The sequence below is a fragment of the Cygnus atratus genome, chromosome Z, assembly GCF_013377495.2.
Source record: "Cygnus atratus isolate AKBS03 ecotype Queensland, Australia chromosome Z, CAtr_DNAZoo_HiC_assembly, whole genome shotgun sequence".
Lineage (NCBI taxonomy): Eukaryota > Metazoa > Chordata > Aves > Anseriformes > Anatidae > Cygnus > Cygnus atratus.
Window position 1 is genome coordinate 52,548,117 of NC_066396.1, and position 21,953 is coordinate 52,570,069.

Genomic DNA, 21,953 nt, shown 5'->3' on the forward strand with positions numbered 1-21,953 from the left:
TGCAGAATTTCTCCTAGACTGATTCGGGCCTTTCTTTTCATTTCCCAGAAAAATCGCTATGAGATTTACGTTGGCCTCCTGAAAGAAGGGGTGAAGGAGCTGCTGAGCGGAGGCGAGAACGACGCACCAGGATTGAAGAAATCCCACTCGAGTCCGTCGCTCAATCAGGAGTCTCCAGTTAGTGCCAAGGTGAAACGCAATGTCTCGGAGAGGAAGGACTACAGGCCAGAAACACCCAGCATTAAGCAGAAGGTCACTTAGGGTGGAAGTGATAGCTAGGGGAACAGCCATGCAGCAAAGTACCGGTGGTCAAAATTTTTCCATTTAATAACCTGTCATTCACAAAATTAAGTGCATCTGCCTGAATAGGGTGTTAGTGACATTTTCTATTGTATATTTTGCTGTTTCTGTGCAGATTGTGGGAGATGTCTTTGCTCCTGCTTTGCTTTGCTTTGTTAATTTATCATTTAGCAATTGAAGCATCGGGACTTTTTTGTGTTCTGTTTTTAAAGGAGCTGGGGGAGGGGTAGAGCGCTGTGATGTATATTCTGTCTCTTCCCCATTTATCTCCTCCCATCGGCACGTGGCTTTCATCTCTCAAGTCACTTGTCACTTTATTTACGTGGTGGGTGGGAAAAGTAACTGGACAAATGCTGCGGTGTTGTGAATGTGAGCTGTAGCTGTGAGAAATTTGTGCAAACGGGCAGCTGCAGAAGGCTGGATAGAATCTAGGGTGCTGGGAACATTGGTTTCCTGACAACGCAGAGCGTGTTGGTACTGGCAATTAGCAGTGGGTGCTACGGTAAATAGTCGCTGTTGCTTATTGTTACTACGTTGACCCTGGACCCACAAAGGCAAAGGAATGCAACCTGGAAATCTCTGGCAATGCTGGGATGACAGCATTGGAATCATTTGTTTGCTTCTTTCCAAGCAAAAAGTCTTCTCCCGAGTTAGCAGGCTGGGGGGTATCCAAACCTGTCGTGTCTCTGTGGTCAGGGAGATGAGGAGTTACCCGGTTGGGATGAACCTGGGTTGCAGAGGTGGCTGCTGCGGGTGTCAGCCACTAGCATTGTGTTTTAAAGACAAAGGGCCTCTGTGTAGTTTTTAACTATACACTCTTCACTTAGCTGCTATATAGAGCCTTATGATACGTTGTCCCCCGATGCTCCCCTTTCCAGGAGTTTCCTTGTTGGTATGTGCAGATGTATGCAATTTCTCTGATAGTGACAGTGCACTTTGCCTTTTCTCTTCAGAAAGGGATTCTCCTCAGCTACTTGTTTTTCTGCTTTAGTTTGTATAGAGGTGGAAGAGGCTGGTGCAGACTGGAGAATGGTATAGACGCGTCGTTGCTCTGGGCCAGGGTTTGATGCCATCCTGGCTCCTCCATGCCTGGAGGCCAGCACAGGGCTGCCTCAGCTTTGGCAGATCCTATCCTCCACCTGCGGGGAGCAAGCCTGCCCTGCAGCTCCAGCATGTCCCACTTCAGGCTTTCAGAGGGAGGCAGAGGCCAGGGAGAGGCCACCACGGGCAGAGCTTTCCATACCTCAAAGCCGTGCTTGGTCCGCAGATCCTTGGGGTGTTTGGCAGTCTTGAGTCACAGGGGTCAGGGGAGTACAAAGATGACGCAGAGATCGTTTTTCTGTTTCCCAGCCCCTCTCAACTTGGGGCAGCTTGGCACTGCAGAGAACACTGGCTCACCGGGTACTTTCCACGCTCAGTTTTAATCTCTGATTTGATACTGGCCTGCTGTGTGAGCTCGGACAGGTCTCTCCCTCTTTGCCTCACCCATCCCCTTTGCAGCATAGTATAAGCATTCTGGCTTTTCTCACAAAGCACCTTGAGAGGTAGTGTTCAGGGCCAACTGAAAAACGTTTGTTGCTATTATTTTTGTTGGGCCTGGTGCAGGGTAGCTGTCCTGATAGAAGTAATTCTTAATGTGTAGAGAAATGTCCAGATCAATGCAAGGACTGTTTAGAAATGTGCTGGTATTTCCAGCCTGATAGGGCCACACATCAAAAAAAAATTACCATCTGATGGGATTTGTGCTCTGCCAGACTTCCCAAAGGGTCCAAGTCAATTAGTCTAGCTTATTGAACTGTCAGCTCAGTGGGCAGAAAAGGGAGCAATCAAAGACAGAGGGACCCGAACAGGCACCGCGTGACTTGCCTCCCCCGCTGAGGACCACCATGCAACGTCTCTCCCGATGTTGTGCTCACCACGGGCTGTAACAAAGATGTCGTGCACTCAGATGCCAGGAGGTGTTGAAGCGAATCGATCCTTGCAGTTGCAGCCCGGCAACAGAATCGGATGGGACTGATTCCGCGCGTGATGATGGGACACACGCACATGCGTTTGGCATCTGCCACTTGGAGTGGCTGCTCCACGCTGGAAGTCAGGAGGCCAGCACCTAACCCTAAAAACTGCAGAGATCTGAACAGAAACTGTCAGCGCTTACTAAGCGCTGCGGCTTTAGAAGTTGCATGTGGTTTTGGTGGAGCAAGCCTTCAGTCCTCTTGCTGAAGGAGAGAGATGCCTTCTTTTACTGGGGCATGCTGCACTGGGAGACTCCGTGCAGACAGGTGCATGGCAGTGCTTATCGGAGGGGATTGTTTGAATTAATCGTGTGTGGTAGATAAACAGCTCGTGGAGGGGAAACAGAGCCAGGAGATCCCTGCAGCTGTTCATCGTACTCTGGTGGTTTTAAACAAACAATCAGAAGAGAGAGGTTATACTGGGAGGGAAAAAGACACACGGGGAATGCTGAGTGCATATTTGAGAAGAAAACTTGTCCAGTCTTAGATAACGGCATTTCACAGAAAGCATGCAGCAGAAACAAAAAAAAAAAAAAAAAAAAAGGTGCAGATGTGTAAATGGGCCTTGCTTGGATGTCAGGGCGGGGTTGTCTGGATGAGCTTTTCAGAGGCATCCTGGAACACACCCAGCAAACCTCTTGTGATATTGAGTGCAGTGCTTTAAAAGGCGAAGAGGTGACATTTAACTTTTTTCTCAGCTTTTAAAACGCTCTGCTGCTGTAGACTGGAGTTAAATTGCTGAACTCAAAAAAAAAAAAAAAAAAAAATTCCTGTGAAATGCATTTCCCAGCTTTGACACAGAAACTGGTTAATTCCTTTTCAAAGTCACTGCAGTGGAGATGATTTGAAATAACAGGAAAAGTCAAAAAGTAAGCTGCAAAAATGATTTTTTTTTCAGTTTTTGTTATTTATTCTCCATTACCAGGTGTACTTGCAAATGGATTGGGGTATAATTTTTAAGTCTCATCTGTGCTTAGCAAATGCAATTTTTCACTGCATTTTTTAGCAATTAAACATTTGTTGAACTTGGAGCACCCTCGGTGAGACTGTTGAGGCGTGCAGATTAGTTTACTGAGAATTTGTCAGGTTCTGCTCAAGTTTTAATTAATGTCATTTTGCTCCATTGCTTTACAAATTCTAGGCATCCCAGGCACCCATGTGAATATGCACATTTCAGAGGCCAAGAGAAAAAGGAGATCCTGTCGTGAATGCCTAAGCCTCCTGGACTCCCTTAGGAACAGGATCATCTGCTGAGCAGTACTGTCATTTGCTTTTTTTTTTTTTTTTCCCCCGATGCTATTGTAAAGGGTGGGTGCAGATTCTCCAGGGGTGTCAGCGGTGCATCTTGTTGGGTGGCGCCATGGAGAGTCTGGCCAGATGGCTTTGCATGGTACCCAGTGCCCTGCCTTTCTTTGCCGAATGTTTGCCTTTATTAGAGATCAGTGTTTGACCTCAGTGTCTCAGGAGCTCCCGTTGCAGCGTGTAAGGATACTCTGCTGATTTCCAGCCCTCCCCTGGACCCCTGCATGCCTGGCTGTCCCCACCGTGCACCCGATCTTGGTATCATCTGAGCAGCCTGTGGCTTTCTGGGGATGCTAAACGTGAGCAGGAGTTACCTGAGGCTTGTTTTGGGACACCTTCAGCCCAGGCAGAGCTGTGTCTGGATGCTCAGTGATAAGATCTTGCAGTGCCTGCTCGCTCAGCTGCAGCTGGCAGGCTACTGCAAGTGTGCGTGCGAGCATGCAGCCCCCAAGCCAGCCTTTGCGTTGGTGCTGCTGGGGAGGTATCGCCCTTCCTTGTCATCCTCCCTGCTGCAGCCTGGCACCTGGAAGCCGCCGCTCAGGCAGAAGCTCTGCCCTCACGTCTTGAGAGGGGGCATGCGAGGAGGGGAGCTGGGCTGGGCCAGCAGCACTGCTGATTGCTCACCTTCTGTGTGGACTCCTCTCCCAGCTGAAGGAGGAGCGGCAGGAGGGTCTGGACATGACAGCAGGGAGGGGAGGGAGAAGCACAAAGATGCCTTCCCTCCCTCCACTCAGCAACCAAAGCAGGTGAGATACTCTCCCAACGCCAAAACTGCGCTCTCCTTCGTAAGCCGGTAGGATGCTGGGATTTTTGTTCAGCAGCATCGTGAAAGAAAATCTCTGGGCTGGCTGTGTGTTTGTATGCGTCTTGCAGATAAATCACGCACGGACCAGTGAACATGACTGCAGCTTTTTAATCCAGTATTTATGTTGTGTCTTTAATTGATGTAGAGAGATAAGTCAGCCAGCCGGGTGATTAACGTAGCGGAGCTGTGGGGGAACGCTGTTCATCTGCGACTCCGACTCAGACACTTTTTCATCTATAGCCAGCCACTTGTAAATGGTTACCAGAAGCTTTCTAAGGGCTGTAACAGCTCATCCCTTAAGTGCTTTCTCTTTGATCCTGCCTGCTCCCAGGGTGCAGCCTGTCCAACTTCAGGGGCTCTTCTGGAGCACGGTGTGCAGCAGAGCCCTGCTCTAAGCAGCAGTTTGAGCTAGCTGACCTCCAGAGGCCCCTTGTGACCTGGATTGATGGGTGACTTTTCACAGCTCCAGTGCCTTCCCATAATAGACCGGTTGTTCTTCTGCCTAGAAACCATCAGGCTTTTTTCTCTCACCCGAGTGGGGCTGGGTTCCCACTTGGTTAGAGCATCTCTTTGATGAGGAGGTTGTTGCGGCAGTGGAGAAAGTCAGAGGTGGCAGGATTATCACTGCATTTCTGGAGGGATTGCACTGCAGTGTTCTTGAAAGCGGGGAAGGCTTTTCTCTGCAGACAGCTTACAGCTTACCCATGTCTGCATTCTCCATCCCTAAATCAATTTTGGCCTTATCGCAGTTAGTCTGACAGCTCCTCCTCCTTTTCTGTCAAGCTGCTCCTGTCTGTCATCTTAGCACCTCAGCTGCTTCTGTGTAACAGGTCTCTTTCCTTCCATGCTTGCAGAAATCCAGAAAATTTGACTGTCCCATCTTGCCTTGAGAAAACCTGCTCCGAGGCAGTACTGTGTTGAATGGATAACCTTTTGAACAGCTTTTTCATTCTGCTCGTTTGTAGCTTGTATTTCCAGCCACAGTTATAGCTGGGAAGTGCGAGACAGAGTTTCAGACTTCTGTGATCCTTGTGTGTTGTGCTGCATGGATGCAAGGTCCTCCTCCCACACTCAGACCAGACACTTGTGACATTCCTAGTCTCCTTTCCAAAAATCTCAGAGGCAGAGGCAGCCTGTGCTGTGCTGTGGGGAAACTTTGACACGCTGTTTTGCAAGGATTTGGGTACTTTCCAAATCAGGTCATACATTTTGCAACCTTTCAGGGAGCTGTGTAAAAAAAGGAGAAAAAAAAAAAAAAAAGATGCCATTTTCAATCAGTGCCCCCCAAGCACAGAGAGATGGTATCCAGAAACACCATCTGCTTTTGCAGAGGCATAGGCAGTATAAACACCTTATCTGCAGCAGTCTCACAGGTTGCTGCTTGTTCGAACTTTACCCAGTGTGGCTCTCCCCGAGCTCTGGGGTGTCGTGTCTGCTCTGAGAGGGCAATTCTGCAGTCCACGTTTCACCAGTCTCCCCAGAGCATGACTGAAGCTCCTCAGCTTGTGTCCTGGTGTCAGCTGCCTAGGCTGCCGAGGGGGGCAAGCCAAAGAAGCTGTCTCAGAAATTTCTTTGAAAGAGCTGGTTGCCAGCTTGTGCTTTATGGAGGGTATTTTTAGCGCATGCTCACGCAGTATGCCTGGCCTCTCCTCTCCTCTCTCTGTGATCTCTCCCAGCAGCATAAGTGTAGTACAGTGAACTGCTTTACTTGGAGTTTCTGAGCATTTGCTCCGGCAAGAAGAGGCTTTGTCAGCCTCCAGAGAAGCTACATTCCCCAAGCTGAGCACCAGTGCATGGGGCCATCTCCCATACGGCCAGTGATACCATAAGAAGACACTCGGAAAGCCAGTGCCACCCTCCATGTCTGGTCACCTTTTGGGACCTGGGCAATAGCGTTCTCCATCATTGCCCTCAGTGCTGGGGGAAATTAGAAATGCCAGCTTCCTTTTCCACGTACGCTCTGCTGCTTAGGGAACTAGCCCCGATCTGTGTCGCCAGCTGCTTCTCTCCCTTGCGACTGCAGCACCCTCATCCAGGGGTGTCACGGCCTCAGTGTGAAGAGGCTCATTTAAATTAAAGCAAGGAGGAGAGGTGGTCCTGGGGAGCTGTGTCTGGAGGCCTTCTGTGAAAGTTGGCTCTCCCGTTGACAACATCCAGCTGAGCAGTGAAAGGAGGCCAGCTCAACCCTGCCTGAGTGGAGGTACCTTGCTCATTTGTTTTGTGAGCTGCACTGAGGCTTTAGGTTAATTATTTATGAGAGCACTTCCTTAACAAGCGCAAGCAACAGCTTTCCCAAAGGCTGCGCAGTTGACCTGACTTTGCTGCCATGGTCAAAAGGAGCAAATATAGGTCAGCCCGCAGAGCTTCTGTCATCCCCCTTTGAGCAGTGAAGTATTCTGTAAAAGTTATAAATTTTTAAACAATGAGGGACCTACCATGGCATCTGCTGTTATGTCTGTGCCAGGAATCAGTTAGGGTACAGGCCTGAGGTTTATTTGGACTGAGGAGAAGTACATCACTTAGCAGTGCATGTGCTAAAAGTGCTACAAATTACAAGGGCATGACTTTTCTCTGACATAAACCTTTGCAATTAGCAGTCGCTCTGCAGCAACGGTCCTGTGTGTAATTCACCTAAACTAAACCAACACAACAAGATAGCTTTTGTTCAAGCAAGCAAGGAAGGTTTCAGCTTTGCCTTGTGCCGAATGAATATCCTTTGTAGCAGCTAGCCAACTGCTATGGAGATGTGTTTGACATAAAGTCCTCTGACTCCCTGGAGCCTCTTGCTGGGAATAGGGCGATCTGCGGTACCCAGTCTGTCACTTCACCAGGCAAATGCTATCGATGGTGAAAGTCTGAAGTCACTTACACACTTGTGAAAACCTCATGCTCAGTGCTGTTGAGTTCTGAAAAACTGTAGGATGAGAACAGGGATGGGTCTTTTTGTTTTGTTTTGTTTCTTGTTTTGTGTGTACATATTCATGACAACTATGTCCTCTTATTTGAGGCTAGGATAAAACCTTGGCTAAAAGAACAGAGTTTTTTGGCAGTTTGAAAACTTTAAAATCAATACTCTCTGCGTGAGGTACAATCTGAGGCTTACAGTACTTGGTGAACGTGTTTAAGTGATGCCTATAGATGTGTGTATGTGTTTCATAGGTATAGTATGGCTTCTGTGGCTCAGCACTCCAAAGCCTGCTATTCTTTTCTGAAGCTTATTTTTGTCGAAGCACTTAAACAGCTGCAAACTTTGTTAGGATGCTTGTTGTTCTAGTTCTCAAATTAGGTTAAACAGTCATCAGAGCTTTTGCAGATTTAGGGTATCCCTTGAGCTGCCTTGATCTCCGTGTGTTGTCCACCAGGGGCTGCCTGTTGTTCTGCATGTTGAAAGCAAAGGCACGTGTCTGAGAGTCTAAGCGAGGATCACTGGGTGGTATTTTCTGCTAGCTCGACACTGGGCTGTCTCCCTGGTGGTGTCAGCTGATGCCTGCACCACGAGCATCCATGCCTGATTCTTCTGAAAATCACACTCTGGGGATCTAATATACAGCTTTACTTCTGAAAATGTTGACCTCGCTCTGTGAAAATTCAGCAAGGGGACATCGTGTCCAAAAGTGTCCAAGCAGGACAGGTGCCTGTGATGTCTCCTGCAGATACAGCCGTACAGCAGTAGTGAGGGTTTCTTTCTGCAACTGCACAGATTTCCAGAAGAATGTTTCGCTCATCAGAGTGGAAGAGAAGAGCAGCAGGACGAATATCTCTATAGGGCATCTCGTTTGCCTCCCGGAGGTTTCCCTTGTGAGGTTTAAACGACCTTTTAACAAGTTGGTGTGCTAAGTAAAGGGATGAGGAAGCCCAGTGGGTTTTCCTATTATGCTCTATCTAGTTAGTGCAACACTAGCACTATCTGCATTATCCCAGGAAAGGGGGAGCAAAGCCTAAGGATGGAATTCTTACCTGGAGTCATAAAATGCTTAAGGTGCAGGTAACTTGAAGCACTTGAGCAACCTCAGTGAAGTCAAGGCTGTGTGCTTCACTGGACCCTGGCCAGAGTGATCACATCTTGGAAGACTGAGACGCAAGTGGACTTTAGCTCAGGGTGAGATGAAGAGGGACATCCCCATCACCTTGCGTTGGGTCAGTTGTGGTCTTGTAATCCTTTTTCAGGCGCTGAGCTTCTCCCTTGGGTTACCTGCCTCCCTTGGTGATAAAGTGGGAAGATGAGGGTCAGCACTGTTGTGTTCAGAGTTGCAGTTAGGAACTGGCACTTGCCCTCCGCCCGAGATGATGCAGTGTTGTTTTCCCTTGGGTTGAGAAAGAGCACTGAATTTTCAGTTACTGTTGTGTGGTACCCCTATGGGAATAGTAGCCCCTGGCAGCAGCAGTGCAAAAACCATTTTGCACACATGTGTACACACACCCTGTGGATCTCTTCTGTGCAGACTTAACCTTACTGGGCCCAACAGCAGTCCTTGCAAGACTTTTCCTCTGGGCAGCCTCCTGTCCCTTTTGCCAAGTGTAGGAACCTTCTTCCTAATAACCTCGAACTCAGTTTATTCTCGTCACTGACTCACTGGAGTGTTTTTCATGCAACACACTAGAGACGCAGTCCCGGTCTCACTGCTTTGTGGTAACTTCTTGGTCTGCTCTGAAGCAGCATTGAGGTAATCACTAAATCTTTTCTAGCAGCATGAAACTTGCTGCTCTGACTCTTGGTGTGGTAATTGTCTCGTGTCTGAGGCTGTCCTACCACCAGGGCGCTCCTTCCTGTCCCTGGGTGCATGCACGGTCAGAAAACCATATTGCTTCTCGGTGGTCAGAGTCAGAGCTGTGCCGACTTAAATCAAACCCTGGTTCATGGGAGGTGTTTCCACGTGCTGCTGATGTCCATAAGGACTCAAACAAATACTTGCGTACACAGAAATGCTTTCCTGAAGCAGAGTTGTCACTCTTCTCTACAGGTACCACAGGATGCCCTCCCTTATTCTGCTTCATGTAACTGGTACTAGAATGATCATTTCCTGATAAATGAAGGCACTTAATCAGTCCTCTTCCCCTTGGAAGAAGGACTTTTGGGGATATTGTTATATCATTTAAAATAATATTTTGGAATTTAAGTTTACATTGCTTTATTTTTCACTTGAGGTGACTGTATATAAATATTTTCCTCTATTTTATCATTGCTGATAAAGTAAGCCTACGGTATACAGACAAATAATTTGCCTTTGATGTATTGAAACTGTGAGATATAAAGTAGACTTCTCTCTTGTGTCCATGTTCCTGACTATTACTCTGTTCCTCTGTGTTTTTATAAGTTGGAATAAATGTTGCTTACGGGCAACAGAGAGCCTGCAAGCTTCCCAATAATTTTTATGTAATTGAACTCAAGCAACCCTAGTGAAGGATCTCACATATGTATAATGATATATGTATATGTACAAACTTTAGAAAGAAATAAACCAAATGTATTTCATCTTCTGCAGTTGAATGTTTTTTATTGGAGCCCTTACTGTTATTTCTTATGCATAAGAACATGAAGGTGGCACTACCAGCTCACAGCAGCCTCTGGTGGGTCTGCAGCCCTGCTCAGGGAAGATATGAACCCACTAGCTGGCACAACGCTTTTCCCAGTGCACGTTGCTGACCTCTGGCAGTCAGTGGCTTCAAAGTTTCCTGAGCTGGAGAGAGCAGGCACTGTGTACCTTACAGAAACACAGCCTGGACCAGCATACCTCTGCCAGAGCAGAAACCAGTGTGGCCCGACACAAATGTACAGTAAACACTCCTTATTTATCACAGAAACCTTTGAGGACGCTGCATGGTTTGGGCATGCACACTAGTCCAATGTGAGGACAGCTGGAGCATCTCTCTCCTTGCAGCTCTGCAAGAGGTGGCCTTACCTGTGGGCTGTTACAGGACTGTGAAGTTACCACCGCTTAGCTGTGAAGAGACGCGAAGAAGAGAATTAACTGATTAAAAATGGTTTTGCCAGCAGATGGGTTGGTAGAGGGAGGCTGCAGCGATCAGCTATTCAGAAACGATCGGGAGTTGACCTCAGCATTTTTACAAGACAGTTCGTTTGGGAGCACTGTCAAGGTTGGGAATTGCTGCTGGCGTAGTGAATGGAAGGAAGCAAGGATCCATGACAGACAGAAAAGCGGGACACTAAAGAAAAGGGGAAGCACAGAATTAAGAGGTGGGAGTGGGTAAGAAACAGTGGCTAAGTGAAGGGAAACAGACTGCACAATACACAGAAAGCAAACAACTTTGTGTTTGCTGTTCTTGCATTGGACGTGGCTCAGCGTGGAAATGTAGGAGGCTGTCTGCTGAATGGGTTACAGGGCAAATTAACAGGATGTCTCTAAGAGCAGGTAGGGCACAGGGAAGCTACACAACAGGGCTGGGAGCTTGTATTTGGAAACGATAGTAGGGAAGATATTTTTTCTTACCAAGATCTCTGAATGTTTGACCATCTTGAGATGATTGTTTCTTTGTATTTTTCTTCCTCCTAGAAACTCAGCTTGTTACTTTTAGATGAACAGCAAGACCTCTGGCACTTGAGATTGCTTTCTTTTCCACGTTATGCTTTGGGAAGTCAAGCTGCTTCTTTGCTGTTCCTGTGGATTGGCCATCCTGGTTACTTCAAAGCACTGGAAGTTTTGTTTCCAGTACATGCTCCTGGATTAGTATTTCTTTTATGAAAGGACTAAACAAAGCGATGGTGAGGAGGAGTGGGAGTTGTACTTAGGAAGAAATATTAAATGCCTCCTCTAATGCCCAGATGAATGCTTTAACTATGTATGAATGTTAATGTCAGTGCTGCTCGACGCATCTTTTCCTATTTTGTCTTCCGAGCTGACAAAGTCAACTCCGAGCATCTTCCAGTGATCCCTTTCTGCCTGGAATCGTAAGTCACGTCACGTTGCTCACAATGCACTAAACTAGAACAAAATGACAGGACAGCCGCGAAGTGAAAGACAAATGCATTTATATTCTCCGCATTCTTCATTGTCCATTTTCAGTTTACATTTCCAAGTAAGGAATATAATTACCAAGGGAGCCCGAAAGGGCTAGCTTGAATATAAAGGTGAAATATCCACAGTGCACAGAAACTACACATCTCTGGCTATTTACGAATAATCTAGCATGACAGAGTGACTTAGCCCAAAAGTAAAGCACACATTGGTCTGAAGTTGTCATGGATATCTCTAGATTAGAAATTGGAAGAGTTCTTACCCAGCAGAACATTGATTTATTGCAGTGGCCTCCTAAATGGCAAGGCAAAGGCAAAAACACCTTGTGGCTTTTAACACGGAGCCTGGTACATCATGAAGAGGAATGATATGATGATGGCCCAGGTTTTCATTTGTCAGGCCATCACAGTGTCCAGCTCTGTCTGTTTGGTGCTAAATAGATGTTTTTCAGAAAAAAATTATGCCACCCACTATTATAAACACTTTCCCTAAAAAATGGGCCATCCTAGAGAAAATGAACTACTGCACAGCAGCTTGCCACCACTCCAGGATTATTTGGTCATATTTGTTCTAGGATATCTCTTCTAGTCACCATTACACAGCTGATTTTTGGGTGGATCAGGTACAGAGATGGTGTGTGTCTTTGTTTTGTTGGTCTTATGGTAAAAAGACAAAAACAAGGAGCTTAACTTGCTTGAGGTGGAGGAATCAAGGCCAAAGCACACTGATGTGTCATAGAGAAGATACAAAGCTAACAATGTGAACTGGAAAATTGTAGGGGAGTTTTGTTGCCCTGTGCCCAGACAGGTGTATCAGTAGTACTGTATAAAGCTGACAGTGCCCCAGCAACAACTTTGGAAATAGCAGACTTGGGTATAGAGGTAGCAGAACTGGGCCAGCCAGAAAGAATTAACAAGGGACATGTCTTAGAGATCATTTAGGGTAGAGAAAGGGAGGCGAAAGGGTGGCAAAAAAAGTTGTTCCAGAAATAGAAACAATAATGAATAAGGTAGAAAATCAGGTGAAGAGCAAAGGATGGGGGAATATTCTGAAGGGAGGAGTGCAGGTGCCTGCAGATAATAGGGGTACTGACTAACAAACCCAAACCAGAGGGAGTTTTGTGGGACAACCCATTGGACTTCATCAGCTCTGTCTGAAAAACTTGGTGTGAGAGGGTAGGCTGCAGAGGGACAGATTTGCACGCTTGTAACAGGTCATGTGGAGAGGAAAAGGTGGAGGATCAGTAACTAAATAATGGCTGTGTGATTCATGATATGTAAAAGAGCTGATTAACAGCTTTATAATTGTGTGATAATGTGGAAAGTGGTATAACTGCAGATTAGTAAGAGGGTGTGTTTACTGGGTATTCAGTATATTGATTCTTTAATAGATAGACCATTTTCTTAGTAATGGCTTACTTAATCACTAGACACTGTAGTTTCCTAAATCAGTGGCATCTCGATCTTGCAGTCTGAATGGAGAGAGTTGGTTCCTGAAATAACAGTTTCATCGAAGAAAGGCTTCGGGACAGTTCCTACCTCATTTAAACTTGGTTCAGTCACAACAAGTTTAATGACGTAGACAACTGCAAGGATGTTTGTAAGAATATTTGAAAATAATGAATTATGCAGGAGCTCTGCCAGTGACCACAAGCTAAGAAGGGTGAGTCTGGAGAATGCAAAAATAACAGTAAAAAAAGGACATTTTAGGAAAGCAGGGTCTGTGAGTTAAAATTTCAGGGACAGACATCTATAGTGTGGAAGCATCGTGTTTTCTGCAAGAACAAACACTACTTGTCTGCACATGTAAAGGCACTGGTGGGCCATTATCTGTGCAGTATTGAAATGTAGGTGAAATGTATTGTACAGATGGCTGGAAGACTGCAGAAGAATGCAGAATATAGCACCAGGGACTGAAATCTCTGGGGAAAAGAAGATGGCAAGGAGAGTTTGCCTGAGGGGAGAGCAACAAAGAGCTGTTTGAAAGCCGGAGGCAAGGAGAAAACTGAGCAAAACTGTAAAGAAAAAGCATGGGAGGCAACTGAAATGCATACAGACTCAGCTATCACTTGGAAAAAAAAATCAATTAATAAGAAAGGATCTGCCACCTGTGAAGGTTGCCTGACACCTTCCTTTGTCTTTTGATGAAAAGTTCATGTTCCCCCATTGTTTACAGAGGAGATTTTAACACTGTCAGGGCTGCCATGAGGTCAGAAGAGGGTGCTGTGTGCTGACCTTCAGAGAAAACTGCTCAGTTAGCCAAGATAAATACTTCTGTCTATGCTTTGTAGCCTGGAAGACAGCAGCATCCTTGTGTCTGTGCACTGTCTGCTGGAGTGGGAATGGCTTTGCAAGGAAGAAAAGCAAAAAAAAAAAAAAACCAAAAACACCAATGCCAAGCTGAAGCCCCTTCCCCCTCCATCACATACAGAGATTGTTCAAACTAAAAATGTATGGGGTTTTTGCTTGTTTTTCTCCCTGAAGGAACTGCCTTTGTTCAGGAATAAATCATCTTCCTGATCTCCTCACCTTATGACTCTAAGCTCAGAAGTGCTCAGTAGAGATGCTCTGTCATCTTTTTGGGAAGGTGAATATTTTTCGTTGGCTTGAACAAGCTTCTTCCCTCTGCTCAGGTGTCTAGAGTAAATGAACAAAAAAACAAACAAACAAAACAACAACACCAAAAAACTTTTCAATTTTCAAGTGAATTCCAATCAGGGCTTGTTAGCAAGGATGCATGTCTCTGAAAACTTGTAGTAGATGCAGCCTGCAGTATAGGTACGTGATGTGCCCTGTCACTTGAGAAGTGCTTTGCCAGGACAAGGGGGCATGGCTTTAAACTAAAAGAGGGGAGATTTAGATTAGAGGTTAGGAGGAAATTCTTCACTCAGAGGGTGGTGAGGCACTGGCACAGGCTGCCCAGAGAAGCTGTGGATGCCCCATCCCTGGAGGTGTTCAAGGCCAGGCTGGATGGGGCTTTGGGCAACCTGCTCTGGTGGGAGGTGTCCCTGCCCGTGGCAGGGGGCTGGAACTGGGTGATCTTTGAGGTCCCTTCCAACCCAAACCATTTCTATGGATAATGACTGGGGCATGACTGAGGATGGTTGTGGATAGCATTCCTGTCAAGCAGAAGTGCACGTATGACACCCAGCTCTTGGTGCACGCTGCCCTCCATCCCATCCAGAACTGAACTGTGCTGGTACATGAAGTACTGAACCGGGATGGACGGAGCCAGGGTCATTACCAGAATAATTACCAGAGTAACGTAGACACCAGTTACTGCACCCCTGGCTTCTCCCTGAGTGGTGCTTGCTATGGCAGGTGCTTGCAGTGGGCTGTGCCTGGGGTGGGAATGCTCTCTCTGTATGGACTAAAGCATCCTGCTGGGACGCTTCTGTGGGGGCCTTGCAGCTAGCCAGTGATAGCAAGCATGGTGTAAAACCCAAATCTCTATTACCACCACCATACCCACGCTGCGTTTCTCAGGCAACTGAGGTGTGGGTGGCAGTTAGAGGTTGTAATTGTTTCTGGAGGAAAAAAAAAAAAAAAAGAAAAAAGAAAAGACACGAAAAAAGAAGTGCTCTTTCTGTTTAGCTGCAATTTCTGACTGCACTTTAGACAAATTGTCAGAATCCACATTCCCGTTGGCAGAGAGCCAGGCTCCCTGGCACGCTGATTAAACTGTGTGTGGGCAAAATGTAGGCAGATGATGGGGACCTGGTACAGTGAAACCTCAGAGAGCTTTGTTTTCCTTGCTGCTTTCTTCTTCTCTCTACATTCCTTCCAGGCTAGTTTTCTGACCGTCCCTCATTGGCTCTGCTTTGGGTCTTGAACCTCTGACTTTGGGAGTTGAGGACTGTGGACCTAGAGCAGCAGCTGCTCGTGGCTAATAACCCCTGCCTGTTTGTCCACCTGCAGGCGAGCAGGTAAACCTCCAAGTGCAGTGAAGCTGCTGGAGAGACCCAAAATACCAGACTGCAGCAATATAAAGGACATTTTTTACAGGTGGATGGGGAACTCCCTTCTGCAAATGGCCCATCTGGACAGCAAGGCATGTGCTTGTGCTCCTGATCCAACTTCAGCTTGCTGGGGAGCTCCATCCACAAGGACTCCTCTGAGGAGCGCGGAGGCGGCTTGGCATGGGCGTGTGGTTGTGCTTGGGTGAGCTACGCTGCCCTTCTCCATCCCAGCGCCCTGGGCTCCCTGCCACCACAGGCAGCTGCCCTGGAAGCATTAGGGCTGGGGAATTTCGGAAATCAGCTTTGTAGTCTCTCTTCTGTGTACATCTCATAGCCATGGCTTTTCCACACCCTTGCGTGTGAAGCCTTTGCACCGTTCCCAGGACATCTATCTATCTGTCAAGGTGGGATCCCCTGGTTTAGAGAGGCTTGCTCATTCACTAACCTTTTGTGTGTTCTCTCATCATTTCTCTTAGGGCTTGTCTGCACTCTGTCAGAAAGGTAAGATGAGATGAGGGAGCCTTTGTGACCGTAGCACATGTGGTATGGATACTCTTTTCAGGAACACAATGGCTGAGCTCCACTGTAACACTCACTGCATGGGAGCTGATGCCACCACAAAGGGCTTAACTGGATAGCTACATCTGAAGCGAGGTAACTCTGCTTCAAAATGCGTGGGATGCACTGCATTAAACACCTGTGTGGGCATCCTGATCCAGAGGCAGGGTGGCCTCGATGCTGCCAAGCTTCTGGAGCGTGGCAATAGGAGTCCCATGAGGGCCTCCTTTAAACCTGAACATGTTCCCCTCAGCGATTTGATTCACATCTTCAGCTAATTCCTCTTGAACTTTCTAAGAGATCTGGCACAAACAAGTCCCTAGAGGTATTTTGCAGCCCTCCGGGCTGTTGCTGTGCTTGTGATTCATCAGATGTCTCTTGATGTTTAGCTCATTGCGCAGCCTGACTGACAGGGCCTCCTTGCCAAGCATCAGGAGCTGCAGAAGTCCTTCGGGGGCTCACATATGCTGACCCACCGTGAGGTCTGGGGCTCAGCCTCGCCTCATTTCAGAGCACAGTCCTCTCCCCCAGGCAAGAGCTCTTTGCTCTTACGAGCTCAGGCTCCAGCCCACCCCAGCCCTGATCTCTGTGCCCAGCAGCAAGGCAAGTTTCACCACCAGCTTCCCTGGGAGCAGATGAAGACCAGAGCTGAGTGCGTGTGCCTGTTCTTCCTGTACTATTTAAACTGCAAACCCTCCAGGGCAGGGGCCTCAACCACATACGTTCAATAGTAATAAATATTAATCCCCGTGATTTGCAAACTGCGAGGCTTTTGGAGGCTGGTATGACTTTAATGCAAAACACAGAAGGCCTGGCACAGTGTTTTGTGAGCCCTGGGGATGGTTTAACTCATTCGAATGCATGCTTGGATTTGAGTCACAGATGCAATCAATCAAAGGAGCAGTCCATTCCCTGTGACTCACCGAGGCTGATTCCGTGAATTTGAGGGGTTTAAATATCCACTTGACTCGACTCAAGCTTTAAGGAGTTTGAAAAATTCTGGATAATGAAGCCACAGCTGCAGTAACTGACCCTAGCTCTGGCAAGGTCAAATAAAGATGACTCAGGTGCTAAAGGTAGAGGACATGTCCTTGGCTTTCCTCCACTAAGAACTGAGCTTTGTGGGCCATGAAGTGTAGATTTGCTGGGGTGCCAAACATGTAAAACTCACTCTGTAAATTTCCTCTGGTCTTTCATCAAAATGGCTTTCAAAAGCAAACAAACAAAACCGAACAAAACCAAACACAAACAGCCAAACAAGCAAACAAAACACCAGCAAACCCTCTGCAGTGGGCTTTTCAGGTTTACCGTGCCACTCCTGGGAGTTCTGATTTTGCCAAAGAACTTTACAATGGTTAAGGAGAAAGGGAAAAATGTCCCTATTTATTCATTCAGATCCTTCCTGTTGCAGTACACTTTTTATTCCACATTTCCTCAGCAGGTATGCTTTGAGTCCCAGTGGGTTTCTGCAGCCCTTGGGCTGTCCCACATCGAACGATGAAAGGCTACTATGCCCATTGCTGTTTCTGTTTTGGCTGTGATGGGTGTGAGGAAACACTGCATTTTTTTGGCTGCTTGTGTTACCTGTGGCATTTCCTTGCTGGAGTTTGTCATCCCTTGCTTATATTTCCCCCTCAATGCTTTTATTGTTGTGCTAACTGACTGCACTGTATTTTTAATCTTCTCCTCATGCAATTGCCTCTAGGTGGAAAATGACACACAAAAACCCCAAGCAATTTGCTCACCTGGGAATTTGTGAGCTTATATGAAAGGTGAATTCCCATATCCCACTTCTGGGTCACTCTTCCTTTTCAGCTGCCTCGAGTACTTTGACAGCTTCACCTCCTTTACAAAGACCATCCCATCCTGGCCTTACCCTTCATTGCTGCTCTTGGCTTGTTTAATTCTGAATTCGCAGTAGAGAAAACCTCATAAAATCACTGCCATTACAATGCCTCCAGCATATCGGCACCTCTCTTATCTCAGGGCAAAGCGCCAGCTAAAGATCAAGCAGTAGCACCGTACAGATTTATTCGTGGTCGCTTGTACTGCAGTCGTCACCCGAGTTCAGAGTACTCTTTATGTTAAGCAATGTGTAAGCCCCCCCATGGCTCCGCACTATGGCTTTGATCTGTTTGCTCTCAAAAGATTTATATCCAAGCTGAAATTCAGAGGTAAGTGGTTTACTGGACTTTGTGCTGTTAATGCTAATAGGGTCAGGATGCACTGGCTGGCTGCAGAGCATAAAGATTAGCAGACAAAATAGTTAGAAAAGACAGATAACAGAGACAAAGAAACAGGCACACTGCGATCGTTTTGCCCATGGTCAGACACTGTTATTGATAACTGTTCTTAAAGCTCTTGTTATGGACAATAAACATAAATAGCAGTAGTTTGGGTCGAGGGTAGAGGTTGGTGCTGCCCTGTCAGTGACTTTCACCTTCCAGGTGAGAGAAGTAAAACACAATTTCACACACAAACAGACACAAAAAAAAGAATCCAAATTCTGTTTTTTTCAGTGAGCTTGGAAGAAAGTTTTAATTACAAATTGAGATGCAGGACATCCCTCACTTAACAGAAACATTCATCTGCCCAGCGTGAAAGAACATCAAAGATTTTTCGTAAGCTTGTGGTAGTTCACACTTAGAGTGCTGGGGCCAGTGCTGGGCTTTCCACTACAGGAGAGACATGGAGCTACTGGAGAGAGTCCAGCAAAGGTCCTTGAAGTAGATGAAGGGACTTGAGCACCTCTCCTGTGAGGAAAGGCTGAGAGAGCTGGTACAGTGTATCTTGGAGAAGAGAAGGCTCAGAGGGTCTCATCGATGTATACAAATGCACAAGCACGGGGAGTGCAAAGAGGATGGAGCCAGGCTCTTTTCAGTACTGTCAGGTGACAGGATGAGAGATGAGGGGCACAAGCTGAAACACAGGAGGCTCCCTCTGAACACCAGGCAGCATGTCTGTGCTGTGTGGGTGATGGAGCACTGGCACAGGCTGCCCAGAGAGGCTGTGGGGTCTCCCTCCTTGGAGATCTCCAGAAGCCACCTGGAAATGGTCCTGGGCAGCCTGTTCTGGGTGTCCCTGCTTGGGCAGGGCTTGGACTAGGTGACCTCCAGAGATCCTCTCCAGTTTTTACTATTCTGTGATTCCGATTCTGTAGTTTTCCTGCTTAAGCACAGCATAAATTATACAGCATTGGCCAAGTCTCCTTATTAATTTCACTCTCTAAGCAATCATAAAACATTTAGTTTTAGTATGAAATATTCAAGTTCTTCTCTGATTGTTTTTGAATCCTTTATGTATAATTCAAATAATTCACTACTGCAGAAATTATTAACTATAGATATGTCAGATTATGAGAAAGCTAAGGAGGAGGGAGAAGGATACTGAAAACTGAAGGAGTTACCAAAACTGTAACAAAATATTTTGAGTGAAGATTTTTCCTTGGATAATGAAAACAAGAACTAGTCCCTGATTTTAAGGCCAGAAAGGACCTTGTTGATAATTTGCTAGAGACAGTCTGCAAAGCCCTGGGTGGGGTTGTTATTACTGGCACGAGGCTGTCCTTGCACCAGGTGAGCTGCCTGACCTCCCTGTGTTTTAATGCAGTGCGTCCCAGCCTTCATACAAGGGTGATCCCAAAAATGTCACCCCATGGTTCCCACACCTTCGAGGTAGGAAAGCCCCAATGGAAAGATCTGAAGGGTTCCACTTTGTGCCTCAATAAACTGCTTTTTGCTTGGAAAAAATGTGCCATTGTACCGTTGTCACAAAGAGCACCAGAGCTCACATAGGATGAAGAGGACGATGGGGCGGGGCTGCAAAGGAAGAGCCTTCGAGCTCGAAGCTCCCCTTGCTCCTCCTTGCAACTACACTAAATCTGAAACCCACCAGCTGCTCCAAGTCAAGCACCCTCTCTGACTCCTCCCCAGATGCCCCTGGCCCTGGCTCTGTGCACCCTTGCCCCCAAGAAGCCCCAGGCCCTGTGTGCTCCTCCTATCCCATGGCACCCCAGTCCTGTAACTGCTCTGAGAGCACAAAGTGCAGCTCCTCCTTGCTGGCACACTCCTCGCCATTTGCCTCCTGGCTTTCCTGGCTGCTGGGACTCTCTGATGGTGTATCTCTGCAGTGCTCCCTTGACAAGAGGTTGCCTGCTCCCATCTGAGCCCAGATTACTGGGGTGCATCCTCCTTGTTTCTCCAGATACCAGTCCCCAGGTTATGACCCAGAGGCAGGGGGCAGCTAAGGTCCCATCTGGGCGACTGCACCACCTGTCTGGCACAGCAGCCACGAGGGAGCAGTGGCAAAACACACCATAGCAGAGCTCCTGCACCCACCCCTTCAGGCTCCTCACGTGGTTGACTGAGTTTTCCTGCAGTGTGGTGATGGCATTGGCAAAATATGAGAGGGCACAGAACCTGCTAGATGAAGCTTGGTGTTCCTCTTTGGCCAAAAAAGTCGTGGCTAGGATTATTCACCCTTTCCCAGGCTATTAGTGGCTTGTAGGCATATAGGGCTTCAAGAAATGCATCATCCATTTTCAAGCCAGATAATGAAATCAGGAACTAGCTACGCTTCTGAATAGAAATGTGAATTTTTGGCGAGCTAAACATGTATTTATTATTACTGAGAAACCAAGTACTTCTGAAAACCTGCCTCTTTGTTACTGCTTGTAGTTCTGAGTCTGATGCAGTTGCAGGTGGGGACAGTTCAGTGGTGGGAGCTTTCACATGGATTAGTAGCACAATAGGCGCAGGAGCAGAGGGAACAGTTTGTGCATTGCATCACAGCAACTAAGAAAGGCATCTGTGAAATATCACCCTCCCGTCAGCCACGCAGGAATACATCTCGATTCTTTCTTTCCCAGCCAGCTCCTGCTTCAGGGGGCTATGAGGAATGAAGCTCTGTGCCGGGACTGCAATCACTGATTGCAGAGGAAAGGGCAGTCCTTGGTGGAGTGGTTATCATTCAAGCCTTGTGCCTGCTCCAGAAGAGCCAGGACTTAGCATGCATTCTGAGCAAAGGGAGAGGAAGGATGGAGCAGGGCAAACCACTGTGCATTTTAAACAGCTTTGATTCTGAGCTGGAGTTTTATGTTAAATACCGTGATTCATCTCTATTTATTTTGTTAAGCAGTGAGCAAGCAGAAAGTCTAGCAGCTGAAATGATGTGCCTGAAAGACTCCTGGCAGGCAATGCATCAAACAAGTATTGATTAGTACTGCCACAGGAGCCATTTTGCACAGTAAGACCTTTATTCTTTACTCTGACAAATGCTCACTTAGATGTAAATTAGCTGAAGGTGTCCTTCTCTCATGTTGTAGGGCTGAATTGGGAATGAAGGTTTGATCTCCTAAGGGCAGAAGTGTGGAGAGCATAGTAAGAGCCGTGAGGAAAAAATAAGTCTAAGATTCCAGTGCTTTCAGGATGTGTTTTTTTTTGTTTTGGTTGGTTGGTTTGGTTTTGTTTTGGTTTGGTTTGGTTTGGTTTTTGTTTGTTTAAAAAAAAAAAAAAAAGGAGAGAAAGTAGAAACAAAAATTTCCCCCAGGAGATAACATGGTATAACCGAAAAGTTTTCTACCAGGCTGAGTGGCCCGATGAAGGCTTGCTGGTAGCGGTGGTACTGAACAGCCTCACTCACCTCCATCGACAGTGTCAGGAGGTGCTGTTATACCATTTAGCTTTGCATTACGTCTGGAAGCTCCCCAGTGCTGCCCCGGGAGTGTTCATGTCAGCACAGTGGATAGAGCCAGGCTTTGCCCTCCCAGAAGGAATCTAAAGATGCTGCTGTTGAACCTCCAACCAAATGGCTAATTCTCCTTTAATTTTACAAATCTTTCTAATCTTGGTGTAAACGTCTGACTTCAATTTATAGCCGTTGGTTCTCATTGTACCTTCCTCTGCTTGATTAAGCAGCCCTTCAGGATCCAGAGTTTTCTCTCCCTGAGAAGCAGCTTTACACGGCAGTCATGGCCTCTTTAGTTCCTTCTTGAACAGCTACACAGATTGAGCTCTCCACTTCTCTCAGTGCTGGGCATCTGCTCT

At 46.9% G+C, this 21,953-nt stretch overlaps 1 protein-coding gene across 8 annotated transcripts in view; it reads left to right on the plus strand.

Moving 5' to 3' along the window:
* LOC118260091 (PH and SEC7 domain-containing protein 3) overlaps positions 1-9,892 on the plus strand; it is a 109,491-nt gene extending 99,599 nt beyond the window's left edge. For 4 of the 8 annotated variants that reach the window (XM_035570083.2, XM_035570089.2, XM_035570091.2 and 1 more), the window contains one exon: positions 49-3,442. In XM_035570083.2, the coding sequence (XP_035425976.1) occupies positions 49-261 (213 nt within the window). In that variant the 3' untranslated portion in view covers positions 262-3,442. The other 4 variants (XM_035570088.1, XM_035570085.1, XM_035570084.1 and 1 more) reach the window with 4 other exon arrangements.
* The last annotated feature ends 12,061 nt before the right edge of the window (positions 9,893-21,953 follow it).